The sequence below is a fragment of the Pteropus vampyrus genome, unplaced genomic scaffold, assembly GCF_000151845.1.
Source record: "Pteropus vampyrus isolate Shadow unplaced genomic scaffold, Pvam_2.0 Scaffold1, whole genome shotgun sequence".
Taxonomy (NCBI): Eukaryota; Metazoa; Chordata; class Mammalia; order Chiroptera; family Pteropodidae; genus Pteropus; species Pteropus vampyrus.
In genome coordinates, this window is record NW_011888782.1 from 12,550,527 (window position 1) to 12,568,108 (window position 17,582).

At 36.3% G+C, this 17,582-nt stretch overlaps 1 protein-coding gene across 1 annotated transcript in view; it reads right to left on the bottom strand.

The window, feature by feature from the left end:
• NEK10 (NIMA related kinase 10) overlaps positions 1-17,582 on the bottom strand; it is a 191,568-nt gene that overhangs the window by 17,713 nt on the left and 156,273 nt on the right. The window contains exons 31-32 of the mRNA XM_023528263.1: positions 8,486-8,586; positions 2,408-2,518 (exon numbers count right to left, since the gene is read on the bottom strand). Of these exons, the coding sequence (XP_023384031.1) occupies positions 2,408-2,518; positions 8,486-8,586 (212 nt within the window). The remainder of the gene's footprint in view (positions 1-2,407; positions 2,519-8,485; positions 8,587-17,582) is intronic.

The window sequence follows — 17,582 nt, forward strand, 5'->3', positions numbered from 1 at the left end:
CCACAAATTTATAATATCAGAGAAGGAGACCAAAGCATTCTTCGAAGGAGAATTGATTTTACTTCTTAACCAAGCTGAAAGTAAGGATGAATCTATGCCCGCTTTGTGCTCCCTCACCCATGCTCCCTGAACACCCTCGACCACCCCATCCATCCCTGCCTTTACTTCCCCAGACCAAGACCAGGAGGTAGGCGCTCTAATGAGAGACGCTGCCACCATATAGAGGAAGGCAGGCAAAGTTGTGGGGTAGGCAGCGGAGGGGACAATTTAACAAAAGGAAATCTCTTTTCTATCGGGAGAGAAAAGAAAGACGGCAAGGAAAGGATGCAAAACTGAAAACCCGAGTCATAAAAGAAAATGATTCACTTTAAGGATGTGCACTGATGGAAAATCACTGAGCAGGGGAAGCACCGCAGCCGCCTTTGTGCCTCAGGCGGTGTGCAGCTGGCATTTTCAGCTCTTAAAGCTAGGATTTCTGTTAAAATACATTTCTCTTCAAGCTGGGTTATTCTGAATATCAGTTTAATAAGAATATAAAGACCTAGCAACATGCAATCTTTTTGTGGGAGATTTGAACTTCTGCCTTTTTAAAATATATCTATTGGTATTCATGATACAATATAGAAATATAAAATAAATATCTGAGGTCCCCTCCATTTCTGTCTTGATCTCCCCTAGCTTGGTTTCTTGGCCTTATTTGCCAGCACGACCCATAAAAGAAATTTTGCTTTCTAATCTCTGATGAGGTATGGTTTATGTTTATGTTTTCTTTACCTCCCGTTTCGTTTTTTCTTTTTTCTTTTTCCCCCATCTCCTGTGTGTATGTGCACCACGGACGTAAGGCAACTAAGCAAAAACATACTGTCTGCATTCTTAACAAAGAATCCATTAAATTGCCTAACGAGTAAGGCAAAAGAAACCTTGAAGAACAAGGCCATTGGAAGCATGGCTGTGTCAAAATTTAAGCACATGATGAAACTTAAAAATTATATAAAATTGGAGTAGGACCGAGCATCTTTACCCAGGCGGGCCAGCATTGCTTGGGTCTTGGGTCTTTCAGAGACAGGTGAATGGGAGCTTGTAACTACCTCCAAGGCCTGTATTAAAATGGCTGCTGACCAGGACAAAGGGATTTCCTGTCACCAAGTTGTATTAAACAGGGGTAAACAATTTTCATTCTCTCTGGTTGAGTTGACCTCCTTGTGATTTAGTTTCTCTATGTATGAATAGAAATATTTACTAGCACCGGAAGCTGCCTAAAATGGTAGAATGTCAAAGATGGATAGTCCATTCCACCCTCATAGGTGATAAAAATCATGGCCTCAGATGATTAAATCACTTGTTCAGAGTGGCAAAGTTCAACTTGGAGGCTTGTTGAAGAATATGCTAATAAAAGATTGAGCTAGGTTTCTCTAAAAAGGAGATATATATATGTGTGTGTGTGTATATATATATATATATAATATATACATACATATATATATATAATATATATATACACACACACACATATATATACACACACACATATATGTGTATATATATTATATATTATATATTACATATATATACATATATATACATATATTATATGTATATGTATAATTCCATATATTATATATGTAATATATTCATATACATATATTATATGTATATGTATATATACATATACATATATTATATGTATAATTCCATATATTATATATGTAAGTATATATTATATATTACATATATAATATATGGAATTATACAATTACATATATAATATATGTAAATAATAGTATTGAGTCTTAGGAAAACATTCAATAATACAGAAAGAGCTTTCTGTAGGTCTTCTTGAGATGGTGGGCTTCAGAAATAAAGGTAAAAAATTAGAAGCAAAGACATATCCTTGATTTTACGTCTTAAGCAGTACTGTGGTCTGAATGTTTGTGTCCTCCAAATTCACATGTTGAAACCTAATCCCCAAGGCGATGGCATTAGGAGGGGGAACCTTTGGAGGGTGCTTACGCCATAAGGATGGAACCCTTATAAAAAGTACCTTTATAACAGAGGCCCAAGAGAGCTCTCTTGCCTCCTCCATGTAAAGATACAATAAGAAGTAAGTGGTCTACAACCCAGAAGAGAATCCTCTCCAGACCCAACCATGCTGGAACCCCGTTCATGCTGGCACCCGATTTTGGACTTCGGGCTTCCAAAAACTGTGAGCTATACATTTCTGTTGTTTATAAACACCCCAGTTTATGGTATTTTTGTTATAGCAGCCCAGATGGAATAAGACAAACAATGATAATATCCTTTAATAGAGGGTAGAGCTTAAAGGACAAAGCAAAGGAGGTTTAAAACTTAACTCTAATGATGTGTTTTTGTTAGCCAAAGAAGCATCCCTATATGTAGAATACCGTACCTTTTTAATTTCAGATTTCAAATTACAAGGGTTACTCTGCTGGCTGAAGAGGGATTTCTTGAATCTCTCTATAACCCTTCTTTTCAAATTGTGGTGCAAAGCTGGAGGAAGCTGCATAAAATGAGAAAACAATCATTATAAGCAAATTGTTAATGCTGCACAGCCGACTCCTGGGAAGCATTTACTGAGGGTCAGTGTAACAATATTCGCTCAATAGGACTAAATAAGAATTTAAATTCTACTCCATATAGCATGACTTGATGTTATAATTTTTCATTCTATCATCCAGAAAAAAATATATTACACTGCTCTCTTTCAAAAGGCTGCTTAATTTATCTTATTGTTCTTTCATTTTATTGATACTGTTTTTCACATAACAACTAAATGATATTAATTATATGACATTAATTGCACATATAATTATATTAATTGCACATATAAACTGATTTTTGTAAAGAAAAGACGATGGGAAGGATGCATTCTCTCAGATGTTTAGGTGTTTGGGTCATGCCCGCAAGCTAAACATTTGTGTCATGTTTTTGTCGTGCCCGCAAGATAAAACCATGCTAAACAATCTAACTATGGCCGTTGTCCTGAAGTAGCTGATATTCTGGACCAGGAAGCACATATCTGCATTAGTACATAGTCAGATGCCTGCAGATGAGCACTCCTAAATACACGGCTGGAGAAAAATCAGTTTGTGGGGACCAATCTTATCAAGAAGAAGGAGAGAATTAATCAATATATATTAGGGCAAGGCCAGGATGAGTTAGATTTAATAAGTAGTAGGAAGTCACTGCAGAATCTTAGAAAATATGGTGATTAGATAAAAATAGGGATTGAAAAAATTGATTTTGTAGTTGGTACTCTGCAGGTTGGATTTATACAAGGAAACCAAAGGTTGTAAAAATCACACAGAGGGATAAAGTGAAGTTTGGGAGAAAGACAACAGAGAAAATAGAGTCAAGATGATAAGGAGTCTCAGAGTGGAAATGAGGGTTGCTTTGTTTAAAATATAGAGAGGACTTGGAAGGAGAGCAAAAAGGAACCAGTAAGGGGGGGAAAAAAAAAGGCTAAGTGGGAAGGAAAATGTGTTAGTAGGTACTTTCAAGATTTAAAAAAAAAAAAAAAAATAGAGTTCAAAGCTCAGATCGAAAGAAAGAGAAATTGAGTAGACAATTATTACACCACCTAACTCCACTTTTCTATCCTCTTACTGTTTTGGTTTGGTGCCATGTGACTACTTGCAGCCAATAAAAATGATGTGTGTCACTCTGAGAAAGAGGCCATTCAAAGCCAGTGTTCTTCCTCATTCGTGCCCTCCGGTGGGGCAAGGAGCTTGGAGTCCGCCTGTTCCAGATGGCAGAGCCACAAGATGAAGGACAGCTACCCGACTATCCAACTTTAGCCCAGTGAGAAATAAACCTCTATTGTGTTCAGGGTGTATCTGTTAGTACAGTATAACTCACCATATCTTGACTAATACAAGAAACACCTATTACTCAAGTTTCATTTCATGAAATGGGGATATATAAAACGCAATAGTAGAGCAATAAACCGAGTCTACGTGGGCTCACAACTGCTGATTTTATAGCAAAGAAAAACTGTTCATCAGCCCCAACACAATAGAATACAGAACCCATTATGAAGCACTGTAATGGTATAAAATAACAATGCACAATCAAAAAAGGTTTTTAAAATGTTAGCCAGTCCTTTGACTTTGCTTGAGCCAAAGCAAGTTTAATTACAGAAGTAAAACGAGAGATTCTGAAGTCTATCAATGTACTTTGAAAGGTTTTGTGGGTTGACAGCACGGAACCCTACTGATCTCTTTTTACATCAATATCGATCCAATATGATCCAGATGTGTTTACTATCTCCTAACCCCAGCCATAAGTCACAATTAATGCCATCATTTCACATGGAATGAAAAGAGGAAATTAAGAAATATGGAGAGAGACAGAGACAGGGAGATTTCTCAGCATTAATGTGCAAATAGTGGAAGACAGATGAGAAAGAAAATGAGTGTATTAAAATACATGTGCGCGAGAGATTAGCAAATTTAACTTAGAGTAGGACCAGACAATGAAGTGGAGGGACATGTGCAAGTGGGTGATGGGTTAGGGTACAGAAGGGATGGGAAAGTGCCTGGAGATACCTTTTTGGATTTGATAATTCCCTATGGTTACAGAAGTTGCCACTTCCCTAAATCAAACACCAGAGGGCAGTGCTGGCCAAGGATCATCTAGTTGTTGCTGAGCATGATTGCAACTGTCAAAGAGAAAGGCAGCAAGCCCTTTCTCATCTACCTAATTGTCCGTTATGGCAAACTTTTGAAGATATGAAGTATCGGTGTGTCCATACATTCCTTCAGAGGTGACTTACCCCAGTATCAGCAGCTATTGGTATCAGATAACCAATTCAGATATTCTTAAAATTCTTGGTATTCACTTAACTTGATAGGCCTCTAGTTAATTTAGAATATGTTTACTGAATTGATCCTCACAAAAACTTTCTTGAGTAAGTTAACATTCTGTCAACTTAAGGGTCGTACACAGGACAGTATTAGAAAGCTACTGTATCTAATTAGAATGTCACTATGGACAGCACCCCGTCTTTAAAGTTTTCATGGAAGAATTTAAAATTTTGCACAGAATGATGATTCATGCATAGTTTAACTGCATATGATATAAGTATAAAAAATATATAAAAACTATAATACTAAGAATATTAATACCTAGGATTTGTAGATGCAAGACACTATAGTGACTCCTTTATATGTAGTATGCCACCTTTTCCCCTACAACAAATTTATAAAGCTGGTATAATTTTACAGGTGAGAAAATCAGAGCTTAAAGACATCATGTAACATCAAGGATACTTTCTGACTCTGTGAGTCTTTTAGCACAACTATTATTCTAGAGCAAACACCACCACCACTAGCATTACTATAGTACAGCGCTTTATAGTTTATGAATATTTCACATACTTTATTTTCTTTATCACAATAGTCCCATAAGCAGCCTGAATTCTGCTGATAAAGAAAGTGATTCTAGAAAAGATAATGACTCTCTCAACATCACATCTAAAAGCTTGATTTTTGTTGTTTTTTATAATACCAAAGTAACAGAAGAAAAAGTAAAATCTGATATGTATGTTTTATAGTATGTTTTCTCAAACTTGAATAATATATGAATTCTTTCTAAAGGACAACATTCTCTAGTATCTCCAAGAATACATTGGCAGACCATTAGTTGTCATGGGGCTCTGTTTGATAGTAACTTAGTATCTTTTTTATAATAATAATAAAAAATATATATATTTTGACATATTACTGCTTAAGAGATTTTCCTAAATGCTCAAGTAAAATGTTCAAAGCTTATCATCAAAATAAATATACAAAAGGCAAAACTTCTCTTAGAATTTACAAATTCTAAAAACCCAAGTCCACTTAAGAAACACAGCTTTACCCTAAATTCTATTTAATCTGTCACCCTTGCCATTAGGAACCAGGAGATTGAGATAAGAGAGGTATGGATAGTTCTATTTTTATCTATCACCACTGCTGAAAAAAATGGTATGTTTAACTGATGACAGTCGGTAGTATAACTTTCATCTGAGGACAGCACACTGCTATTCCCAACCACATATTTTTGTTCTGTTGGCAACAACTGTGGTTGTTAAGAAGTGGCGTCTGAAGGAGCTCCAATCAAACTGCCTGTCTGTTCTCTAGGAAACAGATGTTTAATTTTTTAAAGTTGCTATATGCTGATTTTCAAAGCATTTATTTAACAAAATAATCAGATCCTAAGTATAATCTAAAGCTAAAGTCGGCTACACAGGTCTTACCTAACCAATAACACATAAAAACTCATACTACAAGGTAACTTATATACTTTGGTCATCTGATATGCCCAAAGACTGATTTTGGTTTCCAGCAATAGAAAGGAATCACTGATTTTATTCTCAATTTGCTGGTCTTAAGATTACCATCTTGGATTTGATAAAAACAGATGTCAAATCAGTGAAGGCAGGGTAAAGATTTTAACATCCTGCCTTTTAAAATGGTTGCTTTTAGACGATTTCTACAGATCTGTCTCCATGGAAACTGGATAGAAAAGGCCACCAGCAGCCAAAAGTAAGCAGTTTCCCCCGTAAGGTCATCTGTTGGTTGTGAGGAAGGATCTGGCCCTGCAAATCAGGTCAGCTGCTACAGCATAAGTCTGTGAGAGATTGACTAGTAAATAAATACGTGAACAGGAAAGGTTTTCGTTAATTTGCTTGTTTTGTCAACTTGGTTTTACTTTTAGCAGTTTTCCTTTACAATTAACAGAGAGAGAATACTGATCTTGGTCTTTAACCTACAGCAAATACACTGGTTTAATGTTTAGACATTAAATGTTTGCATTTCTCTCCTGTATTTGAAAGGCACTGACTTTGGTTAGCACTATAATTTAAAGTTCCCCAAAGAGGAATCATTCTTTACTATGTGCAAAGTCATCAACTTTAAAGTATTCTGGAAATACATTTTAAAAACTGCAATAGTTATACATGAACTTGTAGCAAGGAATTCCATCTTGCCAAAAACTGTGAAGTCATTTGTTATGCTGCCAGTGTAAGAGCATAATAGTAAGACATTCATAATAGTTTCATTCCTACTTTAAAATACTTTGAAATCCAATAAAAAAAATGGAATACATCCATTAAGAAGCTTTTTTATTATATAAAACTTAGCAAGACAGGCATACGAACACTATATTTAAATGTGAAAGGATATTTTCTCTCAATTTAGTAATCATTGAGGTAACCAATAAGCTATTTCCATAACACTAGAGTTAAGAATACTTTCCCCATAGTTCTATATCAGTATTTAAATGGAACTGCAATTTTGAATATAATATCTTTATTCAGTAGAGATAGGGCAGATTATATTTTGGTTTATTAAGCAAGTTTCTCTCCTCTACCCCCATATTTCCTTGTATTCCTTCACCCTCTTTCACTTAACCAGGAAAAAAAAATTCTATGTGATTGCCTAAGAGAATAGCTGACAGCAGAAAATGAAAATGTGATCTATTTAAGACTCTCGAGTCTCAGAAAGCTAGCCCTCAGAGTGACAGCATGCATTATCCCATGCCATTTTATATAAGGGATTTGAGCATCCAAGGATTTGGGTACCTACCAGGGGTCATGAAACCAATCCCCTGTGGATGCCAAGGGACTGTGGTTAGGTTTTGGGGGGGAGGGGGGTCAAAAGTGTTACATGAACTTTCAACTACACGGGACGACAGTGCCCTTAATCCCTGCATTGTTCAAGGGTCCACTCTCGGTCCTCAGCCCACTACAGTATTCATCAATCTGTATAACAGAAAATAAACTTTAGGTCCAGTAGACAAAAACATGAGTTGAGTTGCTGTTGCCACAGTGAAGAATCATAGCCTCTCACACAGTTTCTAGACTTAAGTCATTTCAAAGATCCAAAGCTGCTTAATGAGTGGGAAAGCTGGGGCCCCTTGAGAAAGGGCCTTGAAACACTATTAGGGACATACTGTAAACTTATCCCCAAGACTTCCCTAAAAAAACCAGCAGCCATTTCCTAGAGTAACTATTTACTGAGGAGGAGGAAGTACACAGCCTTTCTGGACCCTGGTTGTAAACTAACACTTATTCCTAGAGTTTTATAATGTCACTGGGACACACCAATTGAAATGGTCTTTTCAACCCAGCGTCCCCAGGATTTGTGAGTGGACACTACTTTCCTCTTCCTTTCCTGTAGTGAAGCTGCTTCAAAGGCCCAGCTCTGTCCCCACTTTCACCCCCACACTGAAGGCCCATTTACATTAAAATTTAGTTTTGGTTGGGAACTAACAATAGAAGCAGATTTGGGGGTTACAGGAAAAATATGACATGTTTGCTTTTTTTACCCTACTACCTCCCTAGTTCTGCTAAGCCGATGTGTCCCCAAATATATGTAGTTGGGAGGATAAGAACAAGTATTCACTCCAGTTGAAAATTCCACGGAGGAGTTCGTAACCAATATTAGCAGCAAACTTGTCTTTAAGATGAAAAGGAAATACTGACCTGCGTAATGTAGATGACTTTGTGCAGTTGAATTAAGATCTGCTGAATAGGATCACTGATCTGACGTACTTTCCTCTGGGACACAGCAATCCCTGCAGATGCTGTGGATGATAAAGTTTGCAGTTAGTCGACACTCTGGTTTTCTCTCTCAAAAGTGATGTTAGTGGAAAATGGGGTAAAATACTGAAAAAAAAATAAGCAAAGACCCTCATTCTACCAATGAGACATTATGCAGGGACCCTGTAACACTTCAATATTTTATAATATGCAATGCATGATTCCTTCCCTTTACTTTTCAGATTTCTAACTAACATAATGATGTTATCTGTCATAATATCTGAAAGACTTCTCTCGCGGAATTTTTGTCTGCAATTATATCAGGCTGCCACCAGGAGTCACTGGTGCCTTGGATACGGTGGCCATTGAAAAAGCTGTGCTTTAGATACGCGCAGTTGAAGCCTATCATGCTTTTAAGTTTTAAATTCATTTAATATTTTAAAACTAATTTTATTAAAACTACTAAATGTAAACACTGAATACACAATCTTACAGAACAAGGAAAAAAAACTCAAAATATAAAAAATTCTAATGAACAAAAGTTACTTAGAATTAAGTAATTTTCAAACCCTTGGTTATTACAAATTGTAATTTCACCTGGATTTCGGTCTAGGTCTAAACAAGACATATTTATAATTTATTCTGAATTCTCATCAGAGAGTCACATCACTTTCACAGTTTTAGGCTAGCTTGGTGTCAAATATTTCTTTATGGATATCTTTCTGAGTTCATTGAAAAATTCACACAAGAAATAATTTAGTTCTCGTTCATATATATTTAATACTTTGTTTAAATATTTAAAATGTAAAGGATCTATCTTTCTTAGGCACTGTGTCTAATTCCTTTTGAGCATCAATTACTTGACCATTAAGATGAGGTTTTATAAATTCCTCATAAAGTAAAAATATGAAGGTAAAGCAGAACAAATGAAGATATCTCTAAAATAGAAAATAGAGATCTGGAGGTATCGGCTCCAGCCTGTAGAGGTGGCCGAGTATACACCTGTCATATTTTCTACAGTGGTGCTTCCTGCAGAAATAATTCTTAAAATGCAACCATTTGTTTGTCTAGACCCAACCAAAAACTAGAGACCATGTGACATGGCCAAGCTGATGCTGCAACAGGAACATTTTCTGAAACTAAAGACCTTGGTTTTTGGTCACTTTTATGTTACCTATTTTATGTTTTTGGTACGTGGACTTAACATTTACAGGGAATGAGTTAAAGTCTCACAGCACGGCAGAGCGTTCTTAGATTTGTGATGACATTTTGAGTGGGATGTCACACGGGTTTGACTCTACCTTGCCACAAGAATGTGCTCATCTGTGGCCCTAGATACAAAAACAGAGATAGTTAGCTAGAATGCCTGTCTTCTGAATTAGTCAATTATGTAATGTAACTTAAAGTTGTTTGTCTTAAGACCCTTTAACCACGCTCTCTCAATCCCAGTACAGTCTTGACTTTTGAAAATAGTTTTGATCGCTTACTCTCTAAAAAATAAATTTAAAAACATTTAACTATGCTTGTCCATTGTAAAACAAGCAAACAAACATAAAAATAACCTAAATATTACAGCAGAGGCTGGCGGCTCCCTGGAACCACTGCCCATCAGCCTACTCCCCGGAAGTAACCTCTGATATCAGCTTGGTGTGTTGCTGTCCAGTCACTTTTCTATCCATTTACGTGTATAAGTGTGAACTCCAGAGCAGTATTTTTTAAACTGTGGTTGAGTCCTGAAATCAGTTTAATGCGTCATGAACAGCATTTGAAAAATGGGATGGAATGAAATAGAGTAGAATAGAAAAAATGTCAGAGTGCACAGTATGTAGTAAGAAAATCCACTCATCCGAGACATAAAATATGTTTCTTAAAATGTGAAGACCATTTCCAAAAGAGTTTGAAAGCTACTATCATAGAAAATCTATAGTATTACCTCATGTTTTCTTTTTCTCTTTTTAAATAAATGATGACACATCGTAAGGCTATTTTACAATTGTTTTCCTCAGTTTATCATGGAGATTCTTTTTTTTTTTTTTGCACACACACATAGTTCTAGCTCATTCTTTATAACCACTATTGAACAGAACTTACTACGTGTTCTGTATGCATTAGAATTTACTTAGCCACTTCTGTCTTAATAGGCGCTTAGTTTACTTTCAATTTTTCATAATTGTAAATGATGCTGCGGTGAGTATACACATGCATGCTTTGTTGTGCATAAGTATAAGAGGTCTTTTAGGGTAGACAGGAAAAATTAAATATCAGCAGGGCCCTCGGATGTTCATACTTCTTATTCTAATAAAAAGATTTTAAAGTGGCTGAATCAATTTGCCCTCTGACCAAAAGAGAATCTATTTTTCTAAACTTTGATCAACACTATATATTATCAAACTTTTCAATTTTTCAATCTGATTTTGTTTTATTTTTCATTCATCTGAAGTCTGGTGAAGTTATTGTACTTCTTCGGTAAATTTCCTGTTTGCGTCCCATGCTTCTTTCTCCTTATTGATTTGTAGGTGCTCCTTAGGCAGCCCGAATACTTATCCTTTTATTGCATTTTATATGTTAAAAGTATTTTCACCTAATCTGTTACTTCTCCTCAATGTAAAGGGCATTTCCCATCCTCCACAGCTAGGCTAACGGTAATTTTTAGTCTCAGGCACCACCAGAACACTCACTCAGGTACCTGCTGCTGCTGTATCATGGAGAGATAGGATTCCATGATCAGTTCGGCACTCCTGAAGTGCTCTGAAAAAAGTTACTGAGATGTGAATAATTACATAAGTTAGTATTGGGGAGGAAAAAGAGATTCAAAACTGGCAATGATTGGGAGGGATTCTGGCTGTAACATTTGCAAACCCTCTTGATTTCTTGAACAATTTCAGCTAACCCTGGGTATAGGAACGATTATTTCTTCTTATGTGCCTGATCAAATCCTTACAATTATTTATATTCCTCCACCCCAAAATGTATATTTATTTAGCCCTTAACAATTTTAGTAAAACAAAACTGATAAAAATCCAAATAGATATCTTTTAATTTTTATTTTTTTTAACTACCAAGTTCATGGCAAGTGTTAGATATATAATTTTGAGTTTTAAATTATTTTTGCTCAATAAACATTTCAGATTAGCATACTGAAAATACTATGCATCCTAACTTCACACACACAAAAAGCATCACATATTTACACTGACAATTTTATCCTAAGGATAATTTTATTAAAACAATTTTCCCTCAAAAAGACATCACAGGAGCTGATCATATTTCAATGTCAGTCATACGTAGTACACCCATGATTCATATTTATATGGCTCCTACTACAAAAGAAAGATAGACAGTATTTGGTCTTATTAAAACGTAAATATAATCTAAGTTTCAAATTAGAACACTTAGTATTTCTTTAATAGTTTTAAATGAATTTAATTATTGTTTTAAAACTTAGATGGAAACTACAAAATTTCCTGCAAGAGGCTATTTACTTAAAAGTGTCAAAAAATAATTATTTTTGCTTACTTATTCTGTGGCATTAAACAGCTATTCTTCCCCTCAAGGTGGTGCGGAGGAAGATCAGGGGGAGGCCAGTGTTTTTTAAGCAGGAATTTAGGTGAGACTCTGGGAAAGGTTTTACACATTTAGCCTCACCTAATCCTCACAACCATTCTGAAGGGTAGTTTTTTTAAATCCTATCTTACAGATAAGGAGACTGAGATTAAGGAAATTGCCCAAAAAAGATCACAGAGCAAGTGAATGCTGGGACATGAAACCAAGCAGGCCCTAAAACACTGCACTGACACTCTAGACAAGATTTGAGGGGCCTCCGGTTCTTCTCTAACTCATCACTAGGAGTCTGTGAAATCATGGACAATTCCTCTGGTTACCTCAAAATATAGAATAATGTCTACACTCCTTCCTAGGCCTGAAATATTATTTCTCTTCTTAAAAGGGGTGCTATTTTTAACATGATGGTCTACCTATGCTTTCGAACATGTAATATATTTAATATTTTTGGAAATCATGTACATATATGCTTTATTATTCTGCTTTATCTCATGGCACATTGTAATACCAAGTTATCCTTGTGCTTTGAGACTTGATTTACATTATATATCCAGTCTACTAAAACTATAATTCACAATGCAAGTTCTGTAGCCATTGATTACTAATAATGGATTGAAAGATGGATTATACTGTATTTCCCCAGTTGACCAAGATATAGCGTCAACTTACTACTTTTCTAAATTCTCTCTGCTAAGAGTAAGGAATTTTTGAACAATGGAGAAGAAAAAATTTAGGGCCAGAGCTCCCTGAAGAAGTGAAAACTATTTTCCCTTTATGAATGGAACTAAAACATACATGGGCTTCTCTCCATTGGACCAACTTCCCTGTTGAAAGACAATACAACCTTTTAAATTTAAGTATGGTGAACAGATTCACTCTCACCTCTTTCCTGTACTTTCAAGTAAAATGAACGAAGTTTCTGAATTGTAGGTCAAATCTACAAATGTTCAGCAATCGATCCCTGTGCCCAGTGGTGTGTAAGGTGCCAAAAGTTAGCTAAAGGATGCTGCATTCACAAGAGGTTCATGGGAGGCCCATCCAGAGAATCACAGGATGGCAGGAATCTGCACCAAAGCCTCGGCTCCATTCACCTAATGAGTGATCAGGCTCCTTTCACTTCCCTTTCATTTGAATCTTCGGATACGAGCTAAAGGCTAAAGGAGCAAGGCTACTTTGAAACCCTTCTCTCTTGAATTCTGGCAGGCTTACCTTTACATAAGGCACCTTACATTCTGTTCAGGCTGTGTGTGTGTGTGTGTGTGTGTGTGTGTGTGTGTGTGTGTGTGCGCGCGCGCGCGCGTGAGTGAAGATTAGAGAGGGTTTCCCCAATTCTAAACGTACTATCTCTTTAGTTATTTCTATAACTAAAATATAACCTCAAGATTTTCAAAGTCAAAGTTTCTAGAAATGACTACACAATACACATGGCAAAATGCTGTGCAGAGAATTTCCTGCTGTATTATTTCTCACATTACTTGTGGCCTCCTGAGCCTCCCATTGTCAAAGATGCAGAATGCAAGGCCAGCATTTCCCCCAGTTGGAGTGGCAGAGAGGAACCAGGAACAGAGAGAATACATTCCTGGACTTTAAAAAGTGACCGTCTAAGCAGAAGGTAAAGAGATTCAAAAGAACTATCACTGAATAAACTCTTCTTCTTGCCCCTTCTTGATAAAATTAAGTTTCTCTGAGGAAGGGGGATGAGGAGAAAACGAAAAGCAAAGACATTCTCAGAAGAGACTCAAACTCCAGCTCACTTTGGGCAAAGTATGGGGTGCGGGCAGTCGGGTAGGAAGAGGTGGATGATGAAACTGTCTTTAAGCTTGGGGATTCAAGAGCAGTAAGGCTGTGTGCCCAGTTCCCACGAGGAACTCTGAGAGTCTCTAGCCATGTAGATGTTCCCTGCACCTTACAGCATGGGGTCACATGAGGCAGCAGAGATAACCTCCTGGACTGTCAGAGGCAAAGTGGCTCTCCTAAACTCCCCAGTCTCCAGGCCCAGAGAGGTGGGGAGCAGGAGACTAACCTGCTCAGGCCCCTGAGAAGGTGAGTTGACAGGGTAAGAGAGCTTGCCCTACAGACCCTATTGGTGTCTTGCCTTCACTCTAGGGAACACAGCCACTGGTGGAAACATGGGTGGGGAACTGGAAGTCGGGAGGGTTGTGTCATTTTTTGGATGCTAATGTGGGAGGGTAACCACACGCGATAATCAGATCAGATACCAGCACAGGTGGTCTCAAAGCCCCAGTACCTTGGCATTAAATTAATTAGCATTAAGTCCTTGGAACAAAAATATCGCCCAGGAAGAAAAGAGAAAGGCAACCCTCGGTTTGTCTGGCTTTAAGTCTGAGTGATAAAGAAATCACCAGCACACTGATATTTGCCTTTAGGCTAATTGATTATCTTTTCTGATATCTGGAAGGGGGCTCAATATAAAAATTAAGGTCAGAGTTGGAAACATATAGAAAGTCAAATTTTTTGTTCCTGAATGTGTGGCCTAAAAATAGCATATGCACTTAGTCTAGTCCACACAGCATGACTTCTCCACTGACTTATTTCTTATGCGATGCTACAACGACTAACCAACACATGCTGGTTATTCCTCCAGGTGGGTGCCATTTTTCCTGTGAAAGTTAACTATTGATGAAGCCCAGAATTCTCAGGAATAAAATATTGTGCTAAGAATATCACACGATGCTCAGTACTCTGAACGGAAAGACTAACCAATCAAACTAAAAAGAACAGAAAAAAGATCCAGTCCACCATTCAATTACCTGAACAATAAAAATTTATCCCAATCATAAAAACTAGGCAAAATAATCATTGCTTAATTCTCTGACATCATGCTAGCTACAGAATTTTCTAATTACCCCATTTAATCCTAATCTAATACTTTTGGGTAATGTCCCAGAATATTTAACTAACAATCCTCACTAACAAAGGTGTAGGCAGTTTACAGCCTGTAACACTGGCGATTAACCTGCAGAAATTGGCATATTGGTATGATTTTATAGGCCAATCAAGAAGTTAATCACAAAATATATGGTTTTATTGCCCTGTAGAAATTTCACCAGTTTTATGCTTAATTAAGCAATACAATTTCAGTTTTTCTTTCTTGACTAACTATATAAACCCCTGCTTTTTAAATGCTCTGGGAAACAGCTCTTTTATCCTCTATCTGGTTCCATCATTAATGAGTTAAATAAAATCAGGATGCTTGCTAAAGAATAACTTTAAGAATTGTGCTTTTGCACTCCAATGTGTGTTTTTTTTTAAAGTAGTTACGTAAATAAAAATGTTAATTAATTCACTATCTAAAATATCCCCAATAATCTATGGACTCAGTAGTGAGGAATGTCAGTTACACACGGGTGAGATCTCGGCTGGAGGACAGGCTGGTGGCCTAGCTAAAAGAAAGAGGTCAATTGCCTCTTTCTCTTTAGTACTGACTAACCTGTCATCATATTCAATACTTAAATTACTGTATGATGACAATTCAAAGGATAGTTGAATATACTCTGAAACTATTATTTTTTTAATTCCATTATAATAATAATGGTGATTTGGAATTTAAGAGCCTTGTTTTTCTCTTGACTCAGTTATTTTGAAAACTGTGCTACCATCATCCCCCAAGACACACTGACCTCCTTTGATCCCTACCAGAGCTTAGTGTGACCTTTTTCCCCTCCTTCTATGTAGCCTTTCCCCCAGGGCAGAAACCCTTGGGGCAGGGTTGTGAGTTGTTATTTAACAGCTGATATGCAGTTTACACTTGGTCTTGGAGTGGGACCATCAGTAACTTTTGTGAGTCTGAATATTTCTTTGCAAAGACATTATCCTATAAAGAATATGGAGAGAGAAAAAAAGTCTACATCTCCAGGCAGCATCTTCTTGAGAACTGGTCCACACTTCCTCAGTGCCTCCCTTAGCATGAAGAATTAGGAAGCAAATTATCATTGGTTAAAAAAAAAAAGTCTCTCACCGCTCCCCCAATATGAAGTATAACATTAAAATGCCATTGTTTCTTCATTTGTTAAGTAATTAGAAGATGACTAATGCAGTTGTTCTCAATAGGAAGGATAAACAAGAATTAACACAGTGGCAGGTCTGCATCCTGTTACTCAATAAGTAGTTTTCAAGGACCTGATCTCAGAGGAAATGCTTGAGATAAATGCAAACTTTACTAAGGATGCTTATAATCTGGGAAATATACTTAGTATATCTGAATTCCAACAAACGATATAGAAAAGTATAGAATTATATGCCAAATTACATGGTAGAGGCTAGTATAAGTTTTGATAAAAATCTGGTGAGCACATTTTTATATGCTAAAAGAATTGCTAGGCAATAATATGAAAGAAGGCATGTACTCAAAATCACTTTGACAATTATGAAATTCAGGATCAGGTACTTTATGTTAAGAACCAATTTGCAAATAAGCTACTGAAAGTTGCTCATAATAAGAACGACTAGAATATTAGCTGTGCTCTCTGGAATATTTGGATGAGACGCTGACTACTTTATTTAGATCTGACCTTTATGAACAAAAGACAAGTATAAAAATAGATTCTCTGTCATCTAGTAAGAAAACAAAATTAAGAGCCTCGAAATTGTGAAGCAACAATTTCTAGCCAAAATGCAGAGCATAAGAATTTCCATACATTAGTTCAGTGCCTGGGTGTTAGCTGCTGAAAATGAAAAAGTGAGTAACAGAGGGGAAAATGTCAGTGTCAATCCAGAAATTAGGCCATACTCTTAGTTGGCATCAATTTGCACTTTAAATTTGAGTTTGACTGACACTCCCCGAAATTTACATTTGACTCACACTGATAGCATCCATAACATTAAAATATACTCTGTGTATTGACAAAGAATACATTTCTTATAACATGTTTTGGTATGATTTAATTTTCACATAAATAGGACACCATTTCCCCTACCTCAACAAGAAAGGGCTGTTTCTTATTTATGGACAACAGATCCTAGACTCTTTTTTTCTCAAAAAGATCCGGTTGTTTGATTAATTCATTTGACTCTGTTGACACCAGAACCAATCAATTATTTATAAAAACTGAGTTTTCCGAGGCATGGGGCACAGTATAATTTTCCACAGTAAGTAGATCAGGTATGAAAAGTATTTTTTTTCCAATTTTCTTTTCTCTCTATTGATTATACCTAGGTTACATTTCAGTGTGGAGTAAGTATGGTACACCATTTCTCAAATACTAGCTAATATGCTTTTATAACAAAGAAAGCAGACCTCAGAAAAGCAGATATCAATATCTACTAAGAAAATAATAATGTTTTCTTGCTTAGATTTGCATTTATTTTTATAGTTGCAAGTGATACTACACTGGCTTCCCATTTGTAGCAATAACTTTCCTTTAAATAAATTTAAGTTCAGAAAGTGAGTCAAATAAAATAAACATATATAAAGAAAATAGTAGTACAGATGGTCTCAAGTATGGCCAAATTTTTGCAA